The sequence below is a fragment of the Acartia tonsa genome, chromosome 8 (assembly GCF_053477335.1).
Source record: "Acartia tonsa isolate MP-2025a chromosome 8, ASM5347733v1, whole genome shotgun sequence".
Lineage (NCBI taxonomy): Eukaryota > Metazoa > Arthropoda > Copepoda > Calanoida > Acartiidae > Acartia > Acartia tonsa.
Window position 1 is genome coordinate 43,750,463 of NC_137267.1, and position 22,153 is coordinate 43,772,615.

General features: G+C 33.3%; 1 protein-coding gene across 1 annotated transcript in view; it reads left to right on the forward strand.

Annotated features, from left to right (window-relative positions):
* The first annotated feature begins 277 nt into the window (after positions 1–277).
* Positions 278–22,153, forward strand: part of LOC145327040 (uncharacterized) — a 54,563-nt gene continuing 32,687 nt past the window's right edge. The window contains exons 1-2 of the mRNA XM_080170534.1: positions 278–381; positions 9,705–9,792. Of these exons, the coding sequence (XP_080026660.1) occupies positions 328–381; positions 9,705–9,792 (142 nt within the window). The 5' untranslated portion in view covers positions 278–327. The remainder of the gene's footprint in view (positions 382–9,704; positions 9,793–22,153) is intronic.

The following is a 22,153-nucleotide window of genomic DNA, read 5'->3' on the forward strand; positions in this document are numbered from 1 at the left end:
AGAATTCTAATTCTGATAAGATCTAAAACTAATATGATATGTTAAAACAAGGATGACAACATTCATAAGGATCGAAGCATAATTACGTGGATATTCTTCTAGTGGCTATGCCCCTAGAGGCTTCTAAAAAGAAATATCCTTCCTTCCCCAACAAAATAATATTTATAAACCTTCACTGGGCCTATCAGAATCATATCGGTTTAGTGGTTAGCGATAAAGACGTTCGTTCGTCTCTTATGCACAAAATTATCCTTGGTTTTAAATTGAATTTTTTTTCAGACAAAAATTTGAAATGTTTTACGGGCTTTCACAATTTGTGGCCTTTTGATGTTTTACAAAGTGTATCAGTTTTTATTTAGTACCATGAAAATACAGAAAAAGGTAATGATTATTTATTACTGCATTATAGGCAGCTTTCCGCGGATATTAAAATGAAAATTGTATAATTAAACCAGTTTTAAACCAGTTTTGCCCTAAGAGGTCTCAGGTCCATTTTCTACAAAACTGGTATTAATTTTATGTTTCTTTTGTTGATATTTTTGGAAAATTGGCTGTAATGCAATGCTATACAGGATTTTTCATTATGGTTGAGAACCGGTTATATTTAAGCGGATATTAATCGATTTTGAAGCCATACTGAAAAATATATTCACTGGAAAGATTGAATAAATTCATGTAGCAAAGCTTCTCTTTAAGTCTAAATGTTGGTATGCTTATTAGTTTTTTTCCATTTTCTCAAGCCTAATCTGTTTGAGTGTATCCTTCTTTAGATTAAAGTTATAGGTTAAAAAGTTTGGACACTACTAGTTTGGAACCAACCAATCGAATTTCAATAAGTGTCTAACGAATAAGATTTCGTGGTTATAAAACTTTGGGCATCGTTGTAATTTATTTTACAGTCCAATGTCCTACCTCCATGTGATTCACCACAGTAATCTAAAAGGATAAGACAATGGCCTATAAATTGTTGTCCATCCCCAATGATTATACACAAAATTACCCCTTCTGTAGCTTTCAATTAGTGGATTAAAAGTTTGGACACTGAACTTTATTAAGAACCAATTAAAATTGTATAATTGTCCTCAAATTTGTTAAGCGTTGTTATATTATTAAACGTTATTATAAAACTTTGGGTGCCAGTGTCGTTTACAGTTCGCCCTCAATGAGATTCACCAATGAATATTATTTATTAAGATATATAAGTTTTCCGGAATTTAAAGTTAGGGGGAGATTTGAAATCTGCATCAAATTTTGAGGATTTTTTATAAAATTAGTTTTTTCTATAATTCTTTATCTAAAAGCGGAAATGCAATTTAAGTTAATTAATTTTGGCATCTGTGATTGGTGGATTTAAAAAATCTGCGCTCTGATTGGATGGCGTACATCATTCACCCAATTAGAGCGCAGGTAGTTTAAAATCCACCTATCCTATTGGTCAAAATTAATTAACTTAAAATGCATTTCCGCTTTTAGATAAAGAATTATACAAAAAACTAATTTTATAAAAAATCCTTAAAATTTGATGCAGATTTCAAATCTCCCCCTAACATTAAAATTCCGGAAAACTTATATATCTTATTATTTATGTTGATCAAATACTTTGTAAAAGTCAAGAGTACATTAATTATTATCATTATTATACATTCCGGTAATCAGGGATCTTAATGGATAAGACAATGGATTTTAAATTGATGTACAACACCAAAGAAAATTACACCTTCTGTAGATTTAAATTATTGGATCAAAAGTTTGAATACTACATGTTTGTATCCAACCAATCAAAATCTAATAAAAGTACCCAAAGTTTTTGAACCAAACATTTTGGTTATAAATCTTTGGGAACCAGTGAAATTTCAAGTCCATTATCCCCCCCCCCCTCCTTGGATAATACACTTATTATCAAGCGATGCATCTCTTCAATTAGTTTCGTTCTTTCCTGTCTTTTGTGTATGATTATTGAATTTCCTCATTATTCTGAATTAAGAACGTTATATTATGTAAATTTTGCATAACAAGGATGACAACATTCATAAAAGCGAAGCTCTAAAATCTGAAGGAAGTACAAAATCTCTTTTAGAATGTCAGAACTTAATAAGCAGAACATTAATTTTTAATTTGAATTTGTTACAAAATTGCGTAAATAAAGGATATTGGGGTATAGTCCTTTTCACGACATCCCTCCATAAGGGGCGATGATTTTCTATAGCTCCTTCAAGGAGCTATAGCATAGCCTCTCATCATATGGAGCGATGTGAAAGCCCCTTTTAAGGAGCGTTCATATCGCCCCTTATGATAAGAGGCTATGCTATAGCTCCTTCATGGCCTCTTAATAGCTCCTTTAAAGGGGCGTTCATATCGCCTCTTATGATAAGAGGCTATGCTATAGCCCCATGATGGCTCCTTCATAGCCTCTCCATCGCCCCTCCGTAGTCTCTTACCTTAATTTATATAACAACCCACTTGATGGCCCCTACATCGCTCCTCCATCGCCCCTTTATCGCTCCTTCTCCAAATTTATATTACATTGTACTTTGATGGCCCCTACATCGCTCCTACATCGCCCCTTCATCGCTCCTTCTCCAAATTTATATTACATTGTACTTTGATGGCCCCTACATCGCCCCTCCATCGCTCCTCCATTGCCCCTTCATCGCTCCTTCTCCAAATTTATATTACATTGTACTTTGATGGCCCCTACATCGCTCATACATCGCCCCTTCATCGCTCCTTCATTGCTCCTTCTCCAAATTTATATTACATTGTACTTTGATGGCCCCTACATCGCTCCTACATCGCCCCTTCATCGCTCCTTCTCCAAATTTATATTACATGTACACTTTGATGGCCCCTACATCGGCGCTCCATCGCTCCTACATCGCCCCTTCATCGCTCCTTCTCCAAATTTATATTACATTGTACTTTAATGGCCCCTACATTGCTCCTCTATCGCCCCTTCATTGCTCCTACATCGCCCCTTCATCGCTCCTTCTCCAAATGTATATTACATTGTACTTTGATGGCCCCTACATCGCTCCTTCATCGCTCCTACATCGCCCCTTTATCGCTCCTTCTCCAAATTTATATTACATTGCAACTTGATGGCCCCTACATCGCTCCTACATCGCCCCTACATTGCTCCTACATTGCTCCTCCATCGCCCCTTCATCGCTCCTTCTCCAAATTTATATTACATTGCAACTTGATGGCCCCTACATCGCTCCTACATCGCCCCTACATCGCTCCTCCATCGCCCCTTCATCGCTCCTTCTCCAAATTTATATTACATTGCAACTTGATGGCCCCTACATCGCTCCTACATCGCCCCTTCATCGCCCCTCCATCGCCACTACATCGCCCCTACATCGCCCCTTCTTCAAATTTATATAACATTGCAACTTGATGGCCCCTACATGAAATGGTGAGACAAACGAACATTAAAACTTGTAGATTGTTGGAACTGAATGAGCAAAATATTAATGCATAAGTCTAAACTTAATTGAAATAAATTTTTTTCAAAACTTCTTAAAAACAGGATACTGTTTAAGAACATACTTTTTTAGAACTTGATTATAGAGATGCTGATAACCTTATACTTTGTGTTCCAATAGTTTTCAAAAAATCATATGAATAAGATAATCATAACATACATAAATTTGTTTTAAATTGACGTACGGACTTTCTGATAACGATTATAAAGTTGCTACGATTTCTAAATCGTACCTAATTGTTATTTAAATCATCATGCAAAGTCTTAATTTGATAACACAGTTTTAACCTTTTTACATTAATGAAAATAGCTAACCATTGCACGGAAAAAGCTTACTATCTGTGACGGACAGACCGACCCTAATTATAATTAATAAAAAGACTGCTAAAATTTTGTTAAGATTTCTATAAATTTAAGTATCTTTATTTGCATGGCTGTTCTTGGTTTTTAATCCAAAAGCTTCGCTTCTTAGATATGTTATCATCTTTGTTTTAGTCATGAATAAGCTTTACAAACAGACGTACATACAGACAAAGATAATTTTACTTTTATATGAGGAATAAAAATAAAATAGCTATAAACCTTCCTAGGGCATATAAGAAGCTACCCTGTAAAGGAGAACCATATCGGTTCAGCGGTTAGTGAGATCTTTCAATACAAACAGACATACATACAAACAAAGATCATGTTAGTTTAATATAAGAAATATAAATAAAATAGTTATAAATCTGCCCAGGACTTATGAGAAGCTACCCTGTAAAGAAGAACCATATCGGTTCAGCGGTTAGCAAGATTCGTAGGTACACACAGACAGACATACATTCAGGTGGGAGGGGGGGGGTGGGTGGTATCCTACCCCAAAATAATTATAAACCTTCCCAGGACCTATAAGAAGCTTCAATGTAAAGGAGAAACTTATCGGTTCAGTTGTAAGCAAGATCCTTCAATACAAACAGACATACATACAGACAAAGATCATGTTACTTTATTATAAGGAATAAAAATAAAATAAACCTGTCCTGGACCTATGAGAAGCTACCCTGTAAAGAAGAACCATATCGGTTCAGCGGTTAGCGAGATCCTTCAAAGCAAACAAACATACTTACAGACAAAGATAATTTTACTTTATTATTAGGAATAAAAATAAAATAATTATAAACTTGCCAAGGACCTATGAGAAGCTACCCTGTAAAAGAAGAACCATATCGGTTCAGAGGTTAGCGAGATCCTTCATTACAAACAGACACACATACAGACAAAGATAATTTTACTTTATTATGAGGAATAAAAATAAAATAGTTATAAACCTTCCCAGGGCCTATGAGAAGCTACCCGGTAAAGGAGAACCATATTAGTTAGGCGGTTAGCGAGATCCTTAAATACAAACAGACATACATACAGACAAAGATCATGTTAGTTTAATAAAAGGAATAGAAATGAAATAGTTGTAAACCTTTCCAGGAACTATGAGAAGCTACCCTGTAAAGGAGAACCATATCGGTTCAGTATTCAGCAAGATTCTTAGGTACAGATAGACATACATACAGACAAAGATCCTGTCACTTTAATATAAGGAATAAAAATGAAATAGCTTAAACCATCTCAGGACCTATAGAAAGCTTCACTGTAAAAAAGAACCATATTAATTCAGTTGTTAGCAAGATTCCTCGGTATAGACAGACAGACAGACAGACAAACATACATACAGAGAATCATATCGGTTCAGCGGCAAACGAGATCTTTTACTACAGACTAAAAAAACCTACTTTAAATAAAAGGATTCTTTTTTTATATTTTATTATATATTATTTTTTTATCATTTTAAAAACGAAGCTATTCTATAATTAGGGTCAGTTTAAACATCCGTCCGTATGTAACGGATAGCTTTTTTCGTTAATTTAGGCAAGTTAGAATTGTACTATCGATTTCAAACTTTTCATGATGATTCCTGCAGTGGTTAGGTACGATTTAGAAAGCGTAGCAACTCTATAATCGTTACCAGAATGTTCGTACGTCCATTTTAAACATGTTGATTCTAACTTTTTTTTTAACAACAATTTTTTATTTGAAATAATCATCCGATTGATCTGATTTTTGGAGTACTGGTTTCTATCACAATAAGGTACAAGATTTCAAGCGAAGCAATCAAGAAGTTTTGCAACAAATATACGTATAATTTTGTCAAAACTATACTATTTTTATTGTGTAAATTCAGTTCTGACACTCTATAGGAGTTAATGTTCGTCTGTCATACTGTTTCAGAGCTTTGATTTCATGGATGTGTCATCCTTGTTATTATTTACTTGTGGCTGCGCCCCTTTTAGAGTAATAAGGAGACAGAAAAACTGCCTATAACATCTAGGGGCTTAAATCTAAAAATAAGATAGTTTACAACCATCCCAGAACCTATGTGGTGCTTCTATTAAAAGGTTAAAAGCTAAACTTATCTACAATTAGGTTTAGTCCTTTCATAATAAACAGGTAGCTCTTATCATTAAGTTAAGCATGTGATTTTCTCTGCTATTTTTAATGTTTTTAGTAGCGAAGCTACTCTATAATTCCAAATGTCCGTCCCTCCATCTCTTCGTTATTAATGAATTGGGGGAAGTGATTTTCTCAGCTCCTATAAAAGATAGACAGCTGAAATTTTTAGTTCAGATTCCTATAACATATGCCTATATAATCTGTACATTGTTTTGTCCATCCCTATATTTTTACGTTTATAATTTTCTCGTTTTTTTAAAAGGATTAAATAAATTCACATTTTACATATTTTCAATAATTTTCCTTAACCCTTACAGATCGGGGGGGGGGGTCATATTGACCCCCCCCCCCCTCTAGTTTTTTCAATGTCATTTTTTTTGTAGGTAAGATAGAGAGTTGTAACTTCATGACTTTTTAAGTTTAGTAATTATACGTCGGCAAGAGTTGATCTTATAAGGATATCTGGTCTGTGTCGGTTGTGGCGTCCGGTCAAAGTCGGTTAGGTGGCACCGAATTTAGAAAAAAATTCTAAATAAATCTAATTTCTACATTATGACTTTTGTGTCTAAGGTAGAAACTTAAAATTTTTTTGGTGAATACTTAGATATCAATGACCTTCTGAGTAAAGTGGTGTTATGACCGTTTGACCGCTCCCTGACCGACTTTATGACCGATTTTTGTCCGGCTTTTACTACAGACATATATCATGAATATCGTGGCTTCTATTACAGCTAGAGACCTATAAATTTTTTTGGTAAATCCTTGAGCAACAATAAACAGATAAAAATAGTAATTGGCGCCGCCAACCGCCGTAACCGCCGAAAATGGTTGTTTCCGTTATTTGCCGTTTTTCGGCGATGATCAGAAAAAGTAATTTTTTTGTTATGAAAAATAAAAGTTCGTCCTAAAATTTGGTCATCCTAGCTGCAAAATTGGCCGCTCTACAGCTGTTTTAATATTTAGCGGCTGGCCGCTAAAAAGCGGCTAAGGAGCAGTCTGACCGCTATGACTAGAAAAAGTAATTTTCTCTAAAAATACACATGAACCACCAGAAAAAAAATTTATGTCTCTAACTGTAACAGGAGCCGAGATAGAGGGGGGGGGTCAATATGACTTAGGTTTCGTGATAATCTTTGAGTTATAGCATATTCTCTTAACATCTGCTCTATAACTTACTTTGTCCGTTTGTCCATTATGTGATCCTTGTTCAATATTCTATTTAATTAACAAATTTCATAATATTAGTTTGTTTTATATTTATTTATTTTAATCTTTTCATTATAATATCCTTTTTGAAAGGGAAGCTTTTCTATAATAAGGATTGCTTTGTCCATACGTCCATAAAGGTTAGACATTTTTATTAATTCAGACATGTTAGATTTATCCTATAAATTTCAAACTTTGCATGATGATTTCTATAACAGTTAGGTACAATTTGGCGTTGCAATACTATATTCATTACTAGAAAGTATGTTCTTTTATAATTTTTTTTTGTATGATATGACTATCCTATTAATCTGATTTTTGGAGTAATATTTCTTCGGACAACAATGTTTCTATGTACAATATCGTTTAGACTTTAACAAGATTTATTGTTTGTCCTTCCTTCTGATTTTAGAGCTTCGCTTTTATGATGTTGTTATCCTTGTTATTTTGCTTATTTTTCCTTTTATGTATTCTATTATATAAAGTTACCTCCACCCTCCCAGAAAATTCACCACAAGAAGAATATCTCCCCCAAAAATATTTTTTTTTACTTTTTTAAAGCAAAGCTTTTCTATGATTAGGGTCAGTCCGTACGTCCGTAACGGTTAGCTCTTTTTTGTTAATTTAGGCATGTTGGAATTGTCCTATCGATTTCAAACTTTGCATGGTGATTCCTGTATTATCAAGGTACGATTTAGAAAGCGTAGCAACTCTATAATCGTTATAAACATCATGATAATGAATTGACAAAGTTAAGAGAGGGAGAGGTAATTGGACTGTTAATTACACAAGTACCACAAGTTTTAAATTGTTTATTTATTCGTAGGATTGAAAACTTTTGGCACTTTTACTAAATTTTGATTGGTTAGTTCTTTAAAAGCTAACAAATGTATTAACTAATAATTTTAATCTACAGAAACGGTAATTTTGTTAATTCATTATGTTTGTCTTATCCTTTAAGATCCCTGATAAAGTTTCCCTAATTATGCCTAACAAAAAGCTACCAAATTCAATTTCATTTCAATCTTATTTTGATTTTATTTAATGTAATATAAATTATGGGGGGGCGATAGAGGGGCGATGTATGGGCGATGGAGTGGCGAACTAGGGGCCATCAAAGTACAATGTAATATAAATTTGGGGAAGGAGCGATGAAGGGGCGATGTAGGAGCGATGTAGGGGCCATCAAGTTGCAATGTAATATAAATTTGGAGAAGGAGCAATGAAAGGGCGATGAAGGGGCGATGGAGGAGCGATGTATGAGCGATGTAGGAGCGATGTAGGGGCCATCAAGTTGCAATGTAATATAAATTTGGAGAAGGAGCGATGAAGGGGCGATGTAGGAGCGATGAAGGAGTGATGGAGGAGCGATGTAGGAGCGATGTAGGGGCCATCAAGTTGCAATGTAATATAAATTTGGAGAAGGAGCGATGAAGGGCGATGGAGGAGCGATGTAGGAGCGATGTAGGGGCAATGTAGGAGCGATGTAGGGGCCATCAAGTTGCAATGTAATATAAATTTGGAGAAGGAGCGATGAAGGGGCGATGGAGGAGCGATGTAGGAGCGAAGTAGGGGCCATCAAGTTGCAATGTAATATAAATTTGGAGAAGGAGCGATGAAGGGGCGATGTAAGAGCGATGTAGGGGCCATCAAGTTGCAATGTAATATAAATTTGGAGAAGGAGCGATGAAGGGGCGATGTAGGAGCGATGGAGGGGCAATGTAGGGGCCATCAAAGTACAATGTAATATAAATTTGGAGAAGGAGCGATGGAGGAGCGATGAAGGGGCGATGAAGGGGCGATGTAGGAGCGATGTAGGGACCATCAAGGGACTAAGATATATATAATAGTGAAAGGGCCATGAAGAGGCGATATTTAATTAAATAGCTCCTTGGGATAAGAGGACATATCATCTCCTCTTTAGAAGGGGCGATAAAGGATCATCTTAGGGCAAGGGGCTATTAAATCGCTCCTTTCAAGGAGTCATAACATCGCCTCTTGTTATAAGGGGCTATTAAATCGCCCCTTTCAAGGAGCCATTACATCGCCCCATGTCATAAGAGGCGATCAATTAAAATAATCGCTCCTTATGGAGGGATGTCGTGAAAAGGACTAAACCCGGATATTGTAAAAGGACATATTTTCATTTTTAGGATTTGATTATAGAGATGTCTTGTTTATAATATTTTACCTTGTTGTCCAAATAATCATTATTCCAAAAATCAAATGAATAGGATAATTATATCATACAATTATGTCGTAACATTGGTATAAACATATTCCAAGTTATAAACATTAAAGTTTTTGGAGCATAAAACCATCCTGGGACCTATGTAAAAATTTCCGTAAAATGGAAAAATCAATCGATTCAGTAGTTACAGAAATCTTAAACCATAGCAAAATTGCCTGACTACTTTATATATCAGGATATTAGTTTGTCTTATTAGTTCAGTTAGCTTTTAATGATGTCGCCATCCTTGTTTAAATAAAAGCTAATGATGAGTATTTGTAATATTAATTTTTTTAGGAAAGAAAATCTGTGTATACATGTTTAGTTTCATTGGACAGTGGTCTTGCTATAGTTGGCTTCATTACTGTCACCTATATTCTTTTAGGTAGGTATTTATATTTATATTAATTAGTTTCACTACACAGTGGTCTGGCTATAGTTGGCTTCATTACTGTCACCTATATTCTATTAGGTAGGTATTTATATTTATATTTATTAGTTTCACTACACAGTGGTCTGGCCATAGTTGGCTTCATTACTGTCACCTATATTCTATTAGGTAGGTATTTATATTTATATTAATTAGTTTCACTACACAGTGGTCTGGCTATAGTTGGCTTCATTACTGTCACCTATATTCTTTTAGGTAGGTATTTATATTTATATTAATTAGTTTCACTACACAGTGGTCTGGCTATAGTTGGATTCATTACTGTCACCTATATTCTATTAGGTAGGTATTTATATTTATATTTATTAGTTTCACTACACAGTGGTCTGGCCATAGTTGGCTTCATTACTGTCACCTATATTCTATTAGGTAGGTATTTATATTTATATTTATTAGTTTCACTACACAGTGGTCTGGCCATAGTTGGCTTCATTACTGTCACCTATATTCTTTTAGGTAAGTATTCATATTTTAAAGTTGCCTCCTCCCTCCCTGGTTTTTAGCTATTTTGTAAAGTGGCCCCTAAAAAAAATTCTCTCATCATTAACAAAAACAATTTTAAACAATACTTGAATCAGGTGCAGTTCATAGTTCGTATAATGTTGCTGGAAAGGATTATATCCTAAAATGTTGCTGGAATCGATTATTTCCCAAAATGTTGATGGAATCGATTATTTCCCAAAATATTGATGGAATCGATTATTTCCTAAAATGTTGCTGGAATCGATTATTTCCCAAAATATTGATGGAATCGATTATTTGCCAAAACATTGCTGGAATCGATTAGTTCCCAAAATATTGCTGGAATCGATTATTTCCCAAAATGTTGCTGGAATAGATTATTTCCCAAAATATTGCTGGAATCGATTATTTCCCAAAATGTTGCTGGAATCGATTATTTCCCTAAGAACTGTAATAGACAATACTCAATATGTATAGCTATCAAGGAGAGCAGATAAATGCGCGAAAAAGACATTTTTTGCATGATCGTTTTAGCTATACGTTCTCTATTTGTTACTTAATCTTGGCTATTCCAGATCATTTCTTTAAAAGTAGGGAGGGTGCCTATTTTCTTTTTCACCCTCATCAAGGATCACCCCTTCACCCTCCTGGCGAATATTTTTTTAATCCCCTTAACTATAATTTATTAAAGAGTAATTTTGTATAAAACTTGTTAATCCTTCAGAAAAATATTACAACAATTTACCATTCATGATAAAAGTTTTCAGGGACTAAGGAACTTGATTTTTTAATTATATAGATATTTTTCTTATTCCAAAGAATCTAGAAAATTAAATTCATTTTCTAAAGTAGTTGAATGTTATGTAACTTTACAAAGTGTCTCAAAAATCAGCCATGTGACGTCATAAAAATGAGGGAGATGAGATGAGAAGTGGGAAAGAAAATCCCTAAAAAAGAGTTGGATAATCACTCATTTTTATGACATGACTGATTTTAAAGACACTTGTAAAGTTACAATGTTATTTGTAAGGCTTGTGATACTTAAAGTATCTAAATCGGCAAAACTATAGGTACAAGAATTTTGTGGGCGGTTGGTATTGGTCTTGGGGATGTGGTACAGGGTATATGTTGACCACTAAACATAAACCACATAACTTCATTTTAGTGGTGAGCCAGATCGGGGTAAGCCGAATTTCAGCCAATCACAGCGCGGCATTTCATAAAATGCTGTGCTCTCATTGGTGGAAAGTTGGCTCAACCCTATCTGGCTTTCAACTAAAATGATTTAAAGATCCAGCTCTGTAAAGTAGTAAGATTGTTTGTCTGAATCTATAGACCTAAGAATTGGCTGGTCAGATTGGATTGTTCTTTTCAGGGAAGTAGTCAAAATGTCTCGGGATTGGTTTCAGGCTATTTTCCTTACATCTCCAGCCCTCTCTTAGCGGCTAGGGGCAAAACAATAAGTCTTATTTTCAGACGAAACTGCACCTTAAATATAGATTTTCCTATAAAAAAAAATACGAATTTTCGTCTCAAGCTAATTTACTTTCAAATTTAAGTCTCTGGATGGTTTTAGGCTATTTTCCATACTTTGATAACAGAGCTTATAGATGCTAGGGGTGCAGCAACTAGTAAAATATTATTTAATTAATCTAGCTCACTAGTAACCACACCCCAAGTCCGTGCATATTATTTTTAGTAGCGAAGTTACTCTATAATTCGAAATGTCCGTCCGTCCGTCTGAGACAGAAAGGGGGAAACGTGATTTTCTCGGCTCCTATAATAGATAGAGAGCTGAAATCAGGGATTAATTATGTTAACAGTCTTCAAATTTTCACCAAGTTTCATTAAGATTCGTTGGGGTGCTAGATCGATTCCTACATTTTTAAGTTTTCATGATTATCTCAACTCCTATTCAACATAGACGGCTGAAATTTTCAGGGATTGAATAATATAATATTCTGCATACTTTTATTAAGTTTTATCGAGATTTGCTCATTGGTTGGGGTGCTAGTTCGACTCCTAGATTTTTAGGTTTTTATGATTTTCTTTACTCCTATCTGAGATAGACGGCTGATACTTTTAAGGATTAAATAAGTTCACAATTTACTTATCCCCACAAAGTTTCATTGGAATTTGCTAATTTGCTGAGGTGCTAGATCGATTCCTAGATTTTCACGTTATAAATCGTACAAGGTTTCGTGATTTTTTAGTTTAGTGTTTTTTTATGAAACTGCAATAAGGTTTATTTTTTTCGGATAACTATCCATAATTTTTTAGCTTCGCTACTTATGAATGTTGTCATCCTTGTTTTTGTTTGTATCCATTACCAAAGTTGGCATGAGTAATGATAGACAACCAACTTTAGACAAGGGAGAAGAAGTTATACCTTCCCAATGATAGCAAACAAAATTACCTCTTTTCTAAACTAAAATTATTGTTAGAAATGTGTCCACACACTTCTAGTTTGAATCATCCAATTAAGATTGTATAAAAGTACCCAAAGTTTTTAAGCTAACTAATGAGAAAACTTGTTTATGAAACTTTGGTTACTTGTGTAAAGAGTTGAAAGAAAGGGGTGTATTTTTTGTTAGTTTATTTATTACTTTAAGTCATAGTCTTTTTTAAGTTTTTTATTTTTTATGTGTTTTAGTGAAAATTGATGTTATTCTTTAATATGTTTGGGTGTGTGCATTAATTTATCGTCCATTGTCTTATCCTTTTTTGTCCCTAATTTTTTATTTACAAAATTATGACTGTCCTTTTAAGTATAAGTTTTTAGCCTTTATCTTAAGGGATAATGTTTTTACATTACTTTATCAGAGAGGGTAGGGTCATTGGGCTGTTTATTATACTAGTCCCCAAAGTTTTATAATAAAATTTTCTTATTCATTGGCTTAATAACTTTAGGGACTATTATTGAAATTTGATTTGTTGGTTCATTCGTTGAGTGACCATACGTTTCAACCACTAATTGTAATCTACAGATGTGGTAATTTTGTGTATCACTATTGGGGATATACATAACTTTATCAGACAATGTCTTATCCCTGTATATCCCTGTAACTTTATTCTCTAAGTATATCCTTCATAGATATTGAGACCTGTCAGGGATACAGGGATAGGAGAATGGCCGATAAATTATTCTACATCCCCATAATGATACACAAAATTACCGCTTCTATATATTACAATTAGTATTTGAAACGTTTTGACACTCAACTTCATATGCCAACCAATCAAAATTCAATGAAAGTCCCCAAAAATGTTAAGCAAGCGAATAAGAAAATGTTGTTATAATACTTTGGGGACTAGTGTAATAAACAGTCCCGTTCTCTCTCTGGATATTGAGACATGTCAGAGATAGGACAATTGTACGGTAAATTAATCTTGCTATAATTCTTATGGTTGTAATACTACCGTTGTATTTATATTTATCTACTAGCGGTAAATCTCCTAAAGGGAGAGGGGAGGGAAACTCGACATTTTTTTTAACTTTAGAAAGGGGGAATGTTTTTATAGTGGCGACATCTTTTGGGAGGTTGGAGGAACTCTTTTAAAAAATAGTTAAAAACCTTTCCTGGAACTACATGTAGCTCAGGTATAAGGTATAACCAACAAGCGAAATAAATATAAAATAAAATTTGGGGGGCAAATGGAGAGGTCGTAAATTTTTCGATGTGTTGCCCCCCAACGACAGCTGAAAAACACGTATAGGTTTTGTGATTTTTTCCTGAATTAATTTCATTGTTGGAATAAGCTGCATGTAGCTTCTATATGAAAAGAGAAAATTCTTTTACTTTTATTTTTAAGTAGAAAATAACACGGCTTGAAATTCATGTCTGTATGTCAGTCTGTTATGCTATTTAATTGTTCCATTTCATATGTTCTAAAAATTATTAATTTGGATCATGGAAAGAAAACAAAGTCATTCCTAATTAGGACAGAAGTCACTGGAAATTGGTCTAAGGAAGGCTACCTATGTCCTTCATCTAACAAAATCTAACTTAAGGGAGGTGACTTATGTCCTTTGTCTAACAAATTCTTACATTAGGAAGGCTGCTTATGTCCTTCATCTTGCAAAACATAGCTTCTCTTTCCTTCACATAGCAAAACCTCACAAAACATAGCATTTTTGTCCTTCACATAGCAAATTCTTGCAAAACATAGCAAATTCTTGCAAGACATAGCTAATTCTTGCAAAACATAGCAAATTCTTGCAAAACATAGCAAATTCTTGCAAAACATAGCAAATTCTTGCAAAACATAGCAAATTCTTGCAAAACATAGCAAATTATTGCAAAACATAGCAAATTCTTGCAAAACATAGCAAATTCTTGCAAAACATAGCAAATTCTTGCAAAACATAGTAAATTCTTGCAAAACATAGCAAATTCTTGCAAAACATAGCAAATTCTTGCAAAACATAGCAAATTCTTGGAAAACTTAGCTTTTTTGTCCTTCACATAGCAAATTCTTGCAAAACATAGCAAATTCTTGCAAAACATAGCAAATTCTTGGAAAACATAGCTTTTTTGTCCTTCACATAGCAAATTCTTGCAAAACATAGCAAATTCTTGCAAAACATAGCAAATTCTTGCAAAACATAGCAAATTCTTGCAAAACATAGCAAATTCTTGCAAAACATAGCAAATTCTTGCAAAACATAGCAAATTCTTGGTAAACTTAGCTTTTCTGTCCTTCACATAGCAAATTCTTGCAAAACATAGCAAATTCTTGCAAAACATAGCAAATTCTTGCAAAACATAGCAAATTCTTGCAAAACATAGCAAATTCTTGCAAAACATAGCAAATTCTTGCAAAACATAGCAAATTCTTGCAAAACATAGCAAATTATTGGAAAACTTAGCTTTTTTGTCCTTCACATAGCAAATTCTTGCAAAACATAGCATTTATGTCCTTTACATAGCTAATTCTTTCAAAATGCAGCTTTTCTGTCCTAAACATAGCTAAATGTTGCAAAATGTAGCATATTCTTGCTATTTAGACCACCCATTCCTGGGATCTTAAGCTTCAGACAGGAAAACCTTTCTGTTTGGTTATTGAATTGATAGGATTTCAGAACAATGATATTAATTTTGATGTTTTATAACTCTGAATTTTTTCATCCATTTAAAATAGCCAGCTTTTTGTTAATAAATGTGAAAACTAAAAATGCTTTTAAATTTAATGATCAACTAACTGCTATGCTATAGACATATTAATGGAAAGAGGGGAAAGTCTCTCCACCCTAATTTTTATTTCATTTTTCTAGGGCAATTTCTCTTAAGAATGTGGTAGAACTCTTCCCCCAAATAGCTTTAAACCTTTATTGGTCTCATACGAAGATAAATTGTAAAAGAACCATACAATTACTATAATAACATAGTAAAAAAATATATTTTTTTAAAAGATAGCTTTTTATAATAAAGAAATAAGTAAAAAAAAAACTGTTTGGCTAGGTGGCTAGTTGGGCGTTTACGGCATGGGTCGGAACACACACAAAGACCATAGACTATGTATGCTTAGATTTGTAAGAATTTTGATTTATTGTTGCCTGTTGGTGTTTTATTTTAAACTATCGGCTACGCTCCTAGAGGTCTCCAGGGGTACTTGAGGTGGATGTGGTTTGGATTTAACCCTTCCATTTTTATATTATTTTTAAAATGAAAAAGTAAAAAACAAATTACTTCTCCCCCATTTTTCATTCGATTTTTTAAAGGGTTATTTTTTCAAGGAACGGTTTATCTTAGGAGGACGGTGGTACCCTTCCCTAGAATAGCAATAAACCTACCCATGTCCTGTAAGAAGCTACACTATGAAAGTGAACCATATCGGTTCAGCGGTCACTGATTATTATTTTTCTTAAAATCTTTTATATTACACTAGCGGCTTCGCCCCTAGCCTCTAGGGGCTTGGGCACCAAGAGGTTTGATCAAACCAAAATTTCGTATTTAAGATTTAAAAAAAGAATGTAAAAAAAAATTTCTTGGGGGGGTAGTCCAGCCCACTATTTTAATTTTAGTTTTAAAAAGAAAGAAAAAATTAGGGGGGTTGGGGATGTCCCACCCCCGAAGAAAATAGTTATAAACCTTCCCAGGACCTATGAGAAGCTACCCTGTAAAGGAGAACCCGATCAGTTCAGCGGTTAGCGAGATCCTTCGCTACAAACAAACAGACGGACATCGTTCTACTTTGTATTATAGATATTCTATATTTATGAATTGTCTTTGATGTTAAACATTTTTGACCCATGCCGTCACATAAAAATCACGCCAAAATCAGGAATTAAAAGGGATAACACAATGGATGATAAATCAATTTACATAATTAATTAAATAAAAAGTCTCCAAAATGTTGAGCCCATAAATTAGAAATTGTTAAGATAAAACTTTGGGTACTGTGTAATAATCCAAGGAGTGAGTGTACATTGAGCTGCTTATTACACTGGTCTCCAAAGTTTTATAGTAATGTTTTCTTATTCGTTGGCTTAATCTTAGGGAAATATAATTGAATTTTTATTGGTTGGTACATTAAAATGAGTGTCTTGTCCATTAACGATTCAACCACTAATCATAACTTATAGAAGGGATAACTTTATGTTTAATCATTGAGGATTTACATCAACTTATTGGCAATTGAATATCATTTTAGATCCCTGTTAATAGTAAACGATTCAACCACTAATTATAACTTACAGAAGGGATGATTTTATGTTTAATCATTGAGGATTTACATTAACTTATCGGCAATTGTCTTATCCCTTTAGATCCCTGTAAATAGTACGTTTTGCGAAATGGACATTAGATGAAGGAAGATCTCGATCATAACTATTTTCGGATAGATTCACCCCCTCTCTTTCTCCATTCCCTTTGAACTGGATGGATCTGGATTATCTATTTCAAAACTTGTTGGTGATAAGGTGTTTATACAAGTGCGCCAATGTTTTTTTTATAAAATTGTTAAAAAATGACATCTGTTTGGTTTTCCTTTGCAATTAAGCTTTTTTTTTAGGTACAGGGAAGGTTTTAAATTATTTTGGGAGAGCGTATCTCCACCCTCCCAATTTAAAATCACACCCCCAAATTTTTTTTCTGAATATTTCTTATTAAAACTCAAATTAAAAAGTAGAAGGGCGGTTGACTTATCCCCCTCCCACCTTAAGAACACCTAGAGGCTTCTTGGGGGCGTCCGTTGCCCCTAGTCTTTCTTAAAATAAAAGCTATGTCTTGCATTTTTTTTCAATTAGGTGTTTGATCACGAATTTCATATGGTAAAAATATTTTTCTTATTTAATTGTTATCCTAATAAGATAAAAGTTATGCTTGAAAATTGTTTTAATAGCTATTATTATATGTTGCATTTTTAGATAAACGTCAGAATTTGCGTCAGAATTTGCATCATTTGCGTCATTTTTATTTCAGATTTTTATTACCCGTCATCGGACATTATTATAATACTATATGGGGGGATGACCAATAACAGAGCTAAAGAAATGTTAATTTTCGGAATTTTTTACAATTAAATATATATGTTGAAAACTAAGTTATAAGGGATTATAAATTTTCTTAGTATTCATATTAATTAATACAAAAAAAATAAATTAGAATATTTCTTAATTTCAAAACTTTGTGTGATTAGATTTTAGTATTGGTAATTAACCAACCCCAGGTCGTGTTGGGTCAAAAGTCATAAGGATGGCTCAATTTTGGAATTGATAAGCACGCTATCTTATTGACATAGAATTACATAGAAAAGTTGTCGCCAAATTAAGTTGCTAAGTTCTGTATTGATTCACGTTGATATTATAACAGGAGAAAATTTTGGTTGCAATTTCTCTTCGATTTTATTTTGTGGGCCATTTATCCAGTAAGAGAAGAGGGAATAGGTTAAAAGAATTGGGTGGGGGAGATCGTTATTTTAGCCCACTAGAGAGTTCACTTTATTATAGAACATGCAAATCTCGTGTAAGAACCAAGTAATAATAAATCCATTGTGATGAAATAAAAATTAAAAAAAAAAACTTTGAAAATTGACCACCTCTAATCTTCATAGACCATACTTCGCGACAGCGGACGGCATGATGTGTCAAGTTTTTTCTTCTTATTTTGAAAAGCTAGCTTTTACACAAGAACATATATTTTACTATCCTTATAATAAAAGTAACAGGATCTGAGTCTGTCTATCTGTATGTATATCTTGTTAACTCTTGAACTTATAGGGTTCTGTACTTAGTTTAGCTTCTTATTAGTTCTGGGATAGGTTACAGGTATAGGTACCACCCTCCCAGGAGAATTCACCCCTAGTAAAAATTAACCAACCCCCCCCCCAAAAAAAAAGGTCTCTAGGGGCAGAGCAGCTAGTAGATCATTAAATTTAAAAGCATTTTTAGTTTTCACATTTATTAACAAAAAGCTGGCTATTTTAAATGGATGAAAAAATTCAGAGTTATAAAACATTAAAATTAATATCATTGTTCTGAAATCCTATCAATTCAATAACCAAACAGTAAGGTTTTCTTGTTTGAGGCTTAAGATCCCAGGAATGGGTGGTCTAAATAGCAAGAATATGCTACATTTTGCAACATTTAGCTATGTTTAGGACAGAAAAGCTGCATTTTGAAAGATTTAGCTATGTAAAGGACATAAATGCTATGTTTTGCAAGAATTTGCTATGTGAAGGAAAAAAAAGCTAAGTTTTCCAATAATTTGCTATGTTTTGCAAGAATTTGCTATGTTTTGCAAAAATTTGCTATGTTTTGCTAGAATTTGCTATGTTTTGCAAGAATTTGCTATGTTTTGCAAGAATTTGCTATGTGAAGGACAGAAAAGCTAAGTTTACCAAGAATTTGCTATGTTTTGCAAGAATTTGCTATGTGAAGGACAGAAAAGCTAAGTTTACCAAGAATTTGCTATGTTTTGCAAGAATTTGCTATGTTTTGCAAGAATTTGCTATGTGAAGGACAGAAAAGCTAAGTTTACCAAGAATTTGCTATGTTTTGCAAGAATTTGCTATGTTTTGCAAGAATTTGCTATGTTTTGCAAGAATTTGCTAAGTTTTGCAAGAATTTGCTATGTTTTGCAAGAATTTGCTATGTTTTGCAAGAATTTGCTATGTTTTGCAAGAATTTGCTATGTGAAGGAGAGAATAGCTAAGTTTTCCAAGAATTTGCTATGTTTTGCAAGAATTTGCTATGTTTTGCAAGAATTTGCTATGTTTTGCAAGAATTTGCTAAGTTTTGCAAGAATTTGCTATGTTTTGCAAGAATTTGCTATGTTTTGCAAGAATTTGCTATGTTTTGCAAGAATTTGCTATGTGAAGGAGAGAATAGCTAAGTTTTCCAAGAATTTGCTATGTTTTGCAAGATTTTGCTATGTTTTGCAAGAATTTGCTATGTGAAGGACAGAAAAGCTAAGTTTTGCAATGTTTTGCTATGTGATGGACCAAAAAGCTATTTTATGCAAGATTTTGCTATGTGAAGGACCAAAAAGCTATGTTTTGCAATATTTTGCTATAATAAGGACAGAAAAGCTAAGTTTTGCAATATTTTGCTATGTGATGGACCAAAAACCAATTTTATGCAAGATTTTGCTATGTGAAGGACCAAAAAGCTAGGTTTTGTTAGGTGTAGGGAGGCTACTTATGTCCTCAATCTTGCAAAATCTTTGTTAAGGGAGGCAATTTATGCCCTTCATCTAACAAATTCTCACTTAAGGAAGGCTACTTATGTCCTTCCTAGGAAGGTGACTTCTGTCCTAATTAAGGAATGACTTTGTTTTCTTTCCATGATCCATTAATTTTTATAAAATGATTATGACAATGAGAAAACAATGATGACAACTTCCATAAAATTGAAGCTCTTAAAAAGTATGACAAACGAACACTAACACTTTTAGAATGTCAGAACTTAAAATGCCAAATATAAATATATATATGTCTAAACAAAATTGTACATAAATTTGTTGCAAAACTGCCTTTATATGAATAACGTTTGAGAAAATTCGCTTATGGCATTGTACCTTGTTGTAATAGGAATCAGTATTTAAAAAATCAGATGAATAGGATAATTATATCAATTTTAACACTTGTTAAAAAGAAATTTGATAAAATGGAAAATAATTCTAAAACAGGAAGTAATAACAAACAAAAGATAAAATGCATTTTTGTGAAATCCTATTTTTCTGAGATTTAGTTGGTAAAATTTTTGAACTTGAAAAAGCAACAGGGTAGAAAATTTTTTTTATTCTGAGAAATAATAATGTTAAAGTGGTAAACCTTATTCGAGTTTCTTAAAATGTACCATGAATCAATCGATTTATTATCATTGGATGTTGGACCTGGTTTTCATGTACTCTAATAAAGTGCAGCTGTCTAAAAGGACCCCCTTTACCCCATCCTTTCTCCTCCTACTGTATGAACGAACAGACTAATAAATGAGGTCCATGTAAGCATGATCCTGAGACCATGTTTGAAATATAGACATGCAGGCTTTTTATTAATGATTACAGGGTTGCTACGTTTTCTAATTTGTATTGTAACTTTAATATTACAGGAATCATCATGCTAAATTTGGAATTGATAGGACAATTCAAATATGCATCACTTATGATATGGTCTAAATGTGAAAAGCTATGCTTTTAAAAAACCACCCTGTAATTTGAAGTGGTTAAAATCAGGGCTCGGCAGCCGCGCATAAGTCTTAAATCTAAACCTGCTTGTATACAAATAAAAACATTCTAAAAGATGAATTGTCTGTTTATTATCAGGTTTAAACATGCAGCTTAATTTTAAAGTTATCATATGACTATTTCAATAAGGCTTAAACGCGGCTTCAGCACGGCTGCCGAGCCCTGGTTCAAATAAAGGTAGATATGTAGCAAGAGTGTGCACAGCCTATTAGCAATAATTCAAAGTATAAAAACTTTTTTTTAAAGTTGGGGTTTTTATTACCAAACTTTTGTAATAAAGCTCTGATTTGTAATTTCATCTAAACATGGGAAATAGGTAGCTCACAAGGATTTTAAGGGAGAAGACAATAGACGATAAATTAATGTAATGATGATAAGCATTATTATCCCCTTTAAACTATTGTTTAAAACGTTTAGAACTTCGAGTTTGAAACCAACCAATACAAATTCAATAAAAGTAACCAAAGTTTTTGAGCTAATAAATAAGATAACGTGGTTATTAAAGTTTGGGTACCAATGTTATTTACAGCCCAATGTCCCCTCCCTCCCGGGGTATGACAACATTTATTACAGACTCATTCAAATGCTATATACAAATGTAGAAATATCACAGAGAGATGGAACAAAGTGCAGTTTATTACACTAGTCCCCAAAATTTTTTAAGATAACTTTTTGTTTTTAGTTGGTTTAACAACTTTGGAGGCTTTTAATGAATTTTGATTTGTTACTTCATTAAGTTGAGTGTTCAAGCGTTTCAATCACTTATTGTAATCAACAGAAGGAGTAATTTTGTGTATCATCATTTGGGATGTATATTAATTTATCGGCCATTGTCTAATCCTTTTAGATCCCTGAGAAATATTAATGTACTTTTTCTTAAAATAACAAGGATGACAAAACTTATAATAGCAAAGTTCAACAAATCAGACGAAGAAGCGAACATTGACAAACAAAGAGTTGCAGCACTTATATGATATATAAGAATAATATTTCTTACTTTGATGTAAATATTCATTAAATAGCTTAAATACAGCTTAGACTTGGTTTTAATTATGATTTGTAATTATATCATGGTGCCAAGACGTCCAAGGAATCATCATTTCGAACCCGTTATATCCAAACTTTTCATTTAAAACTACAAAAGG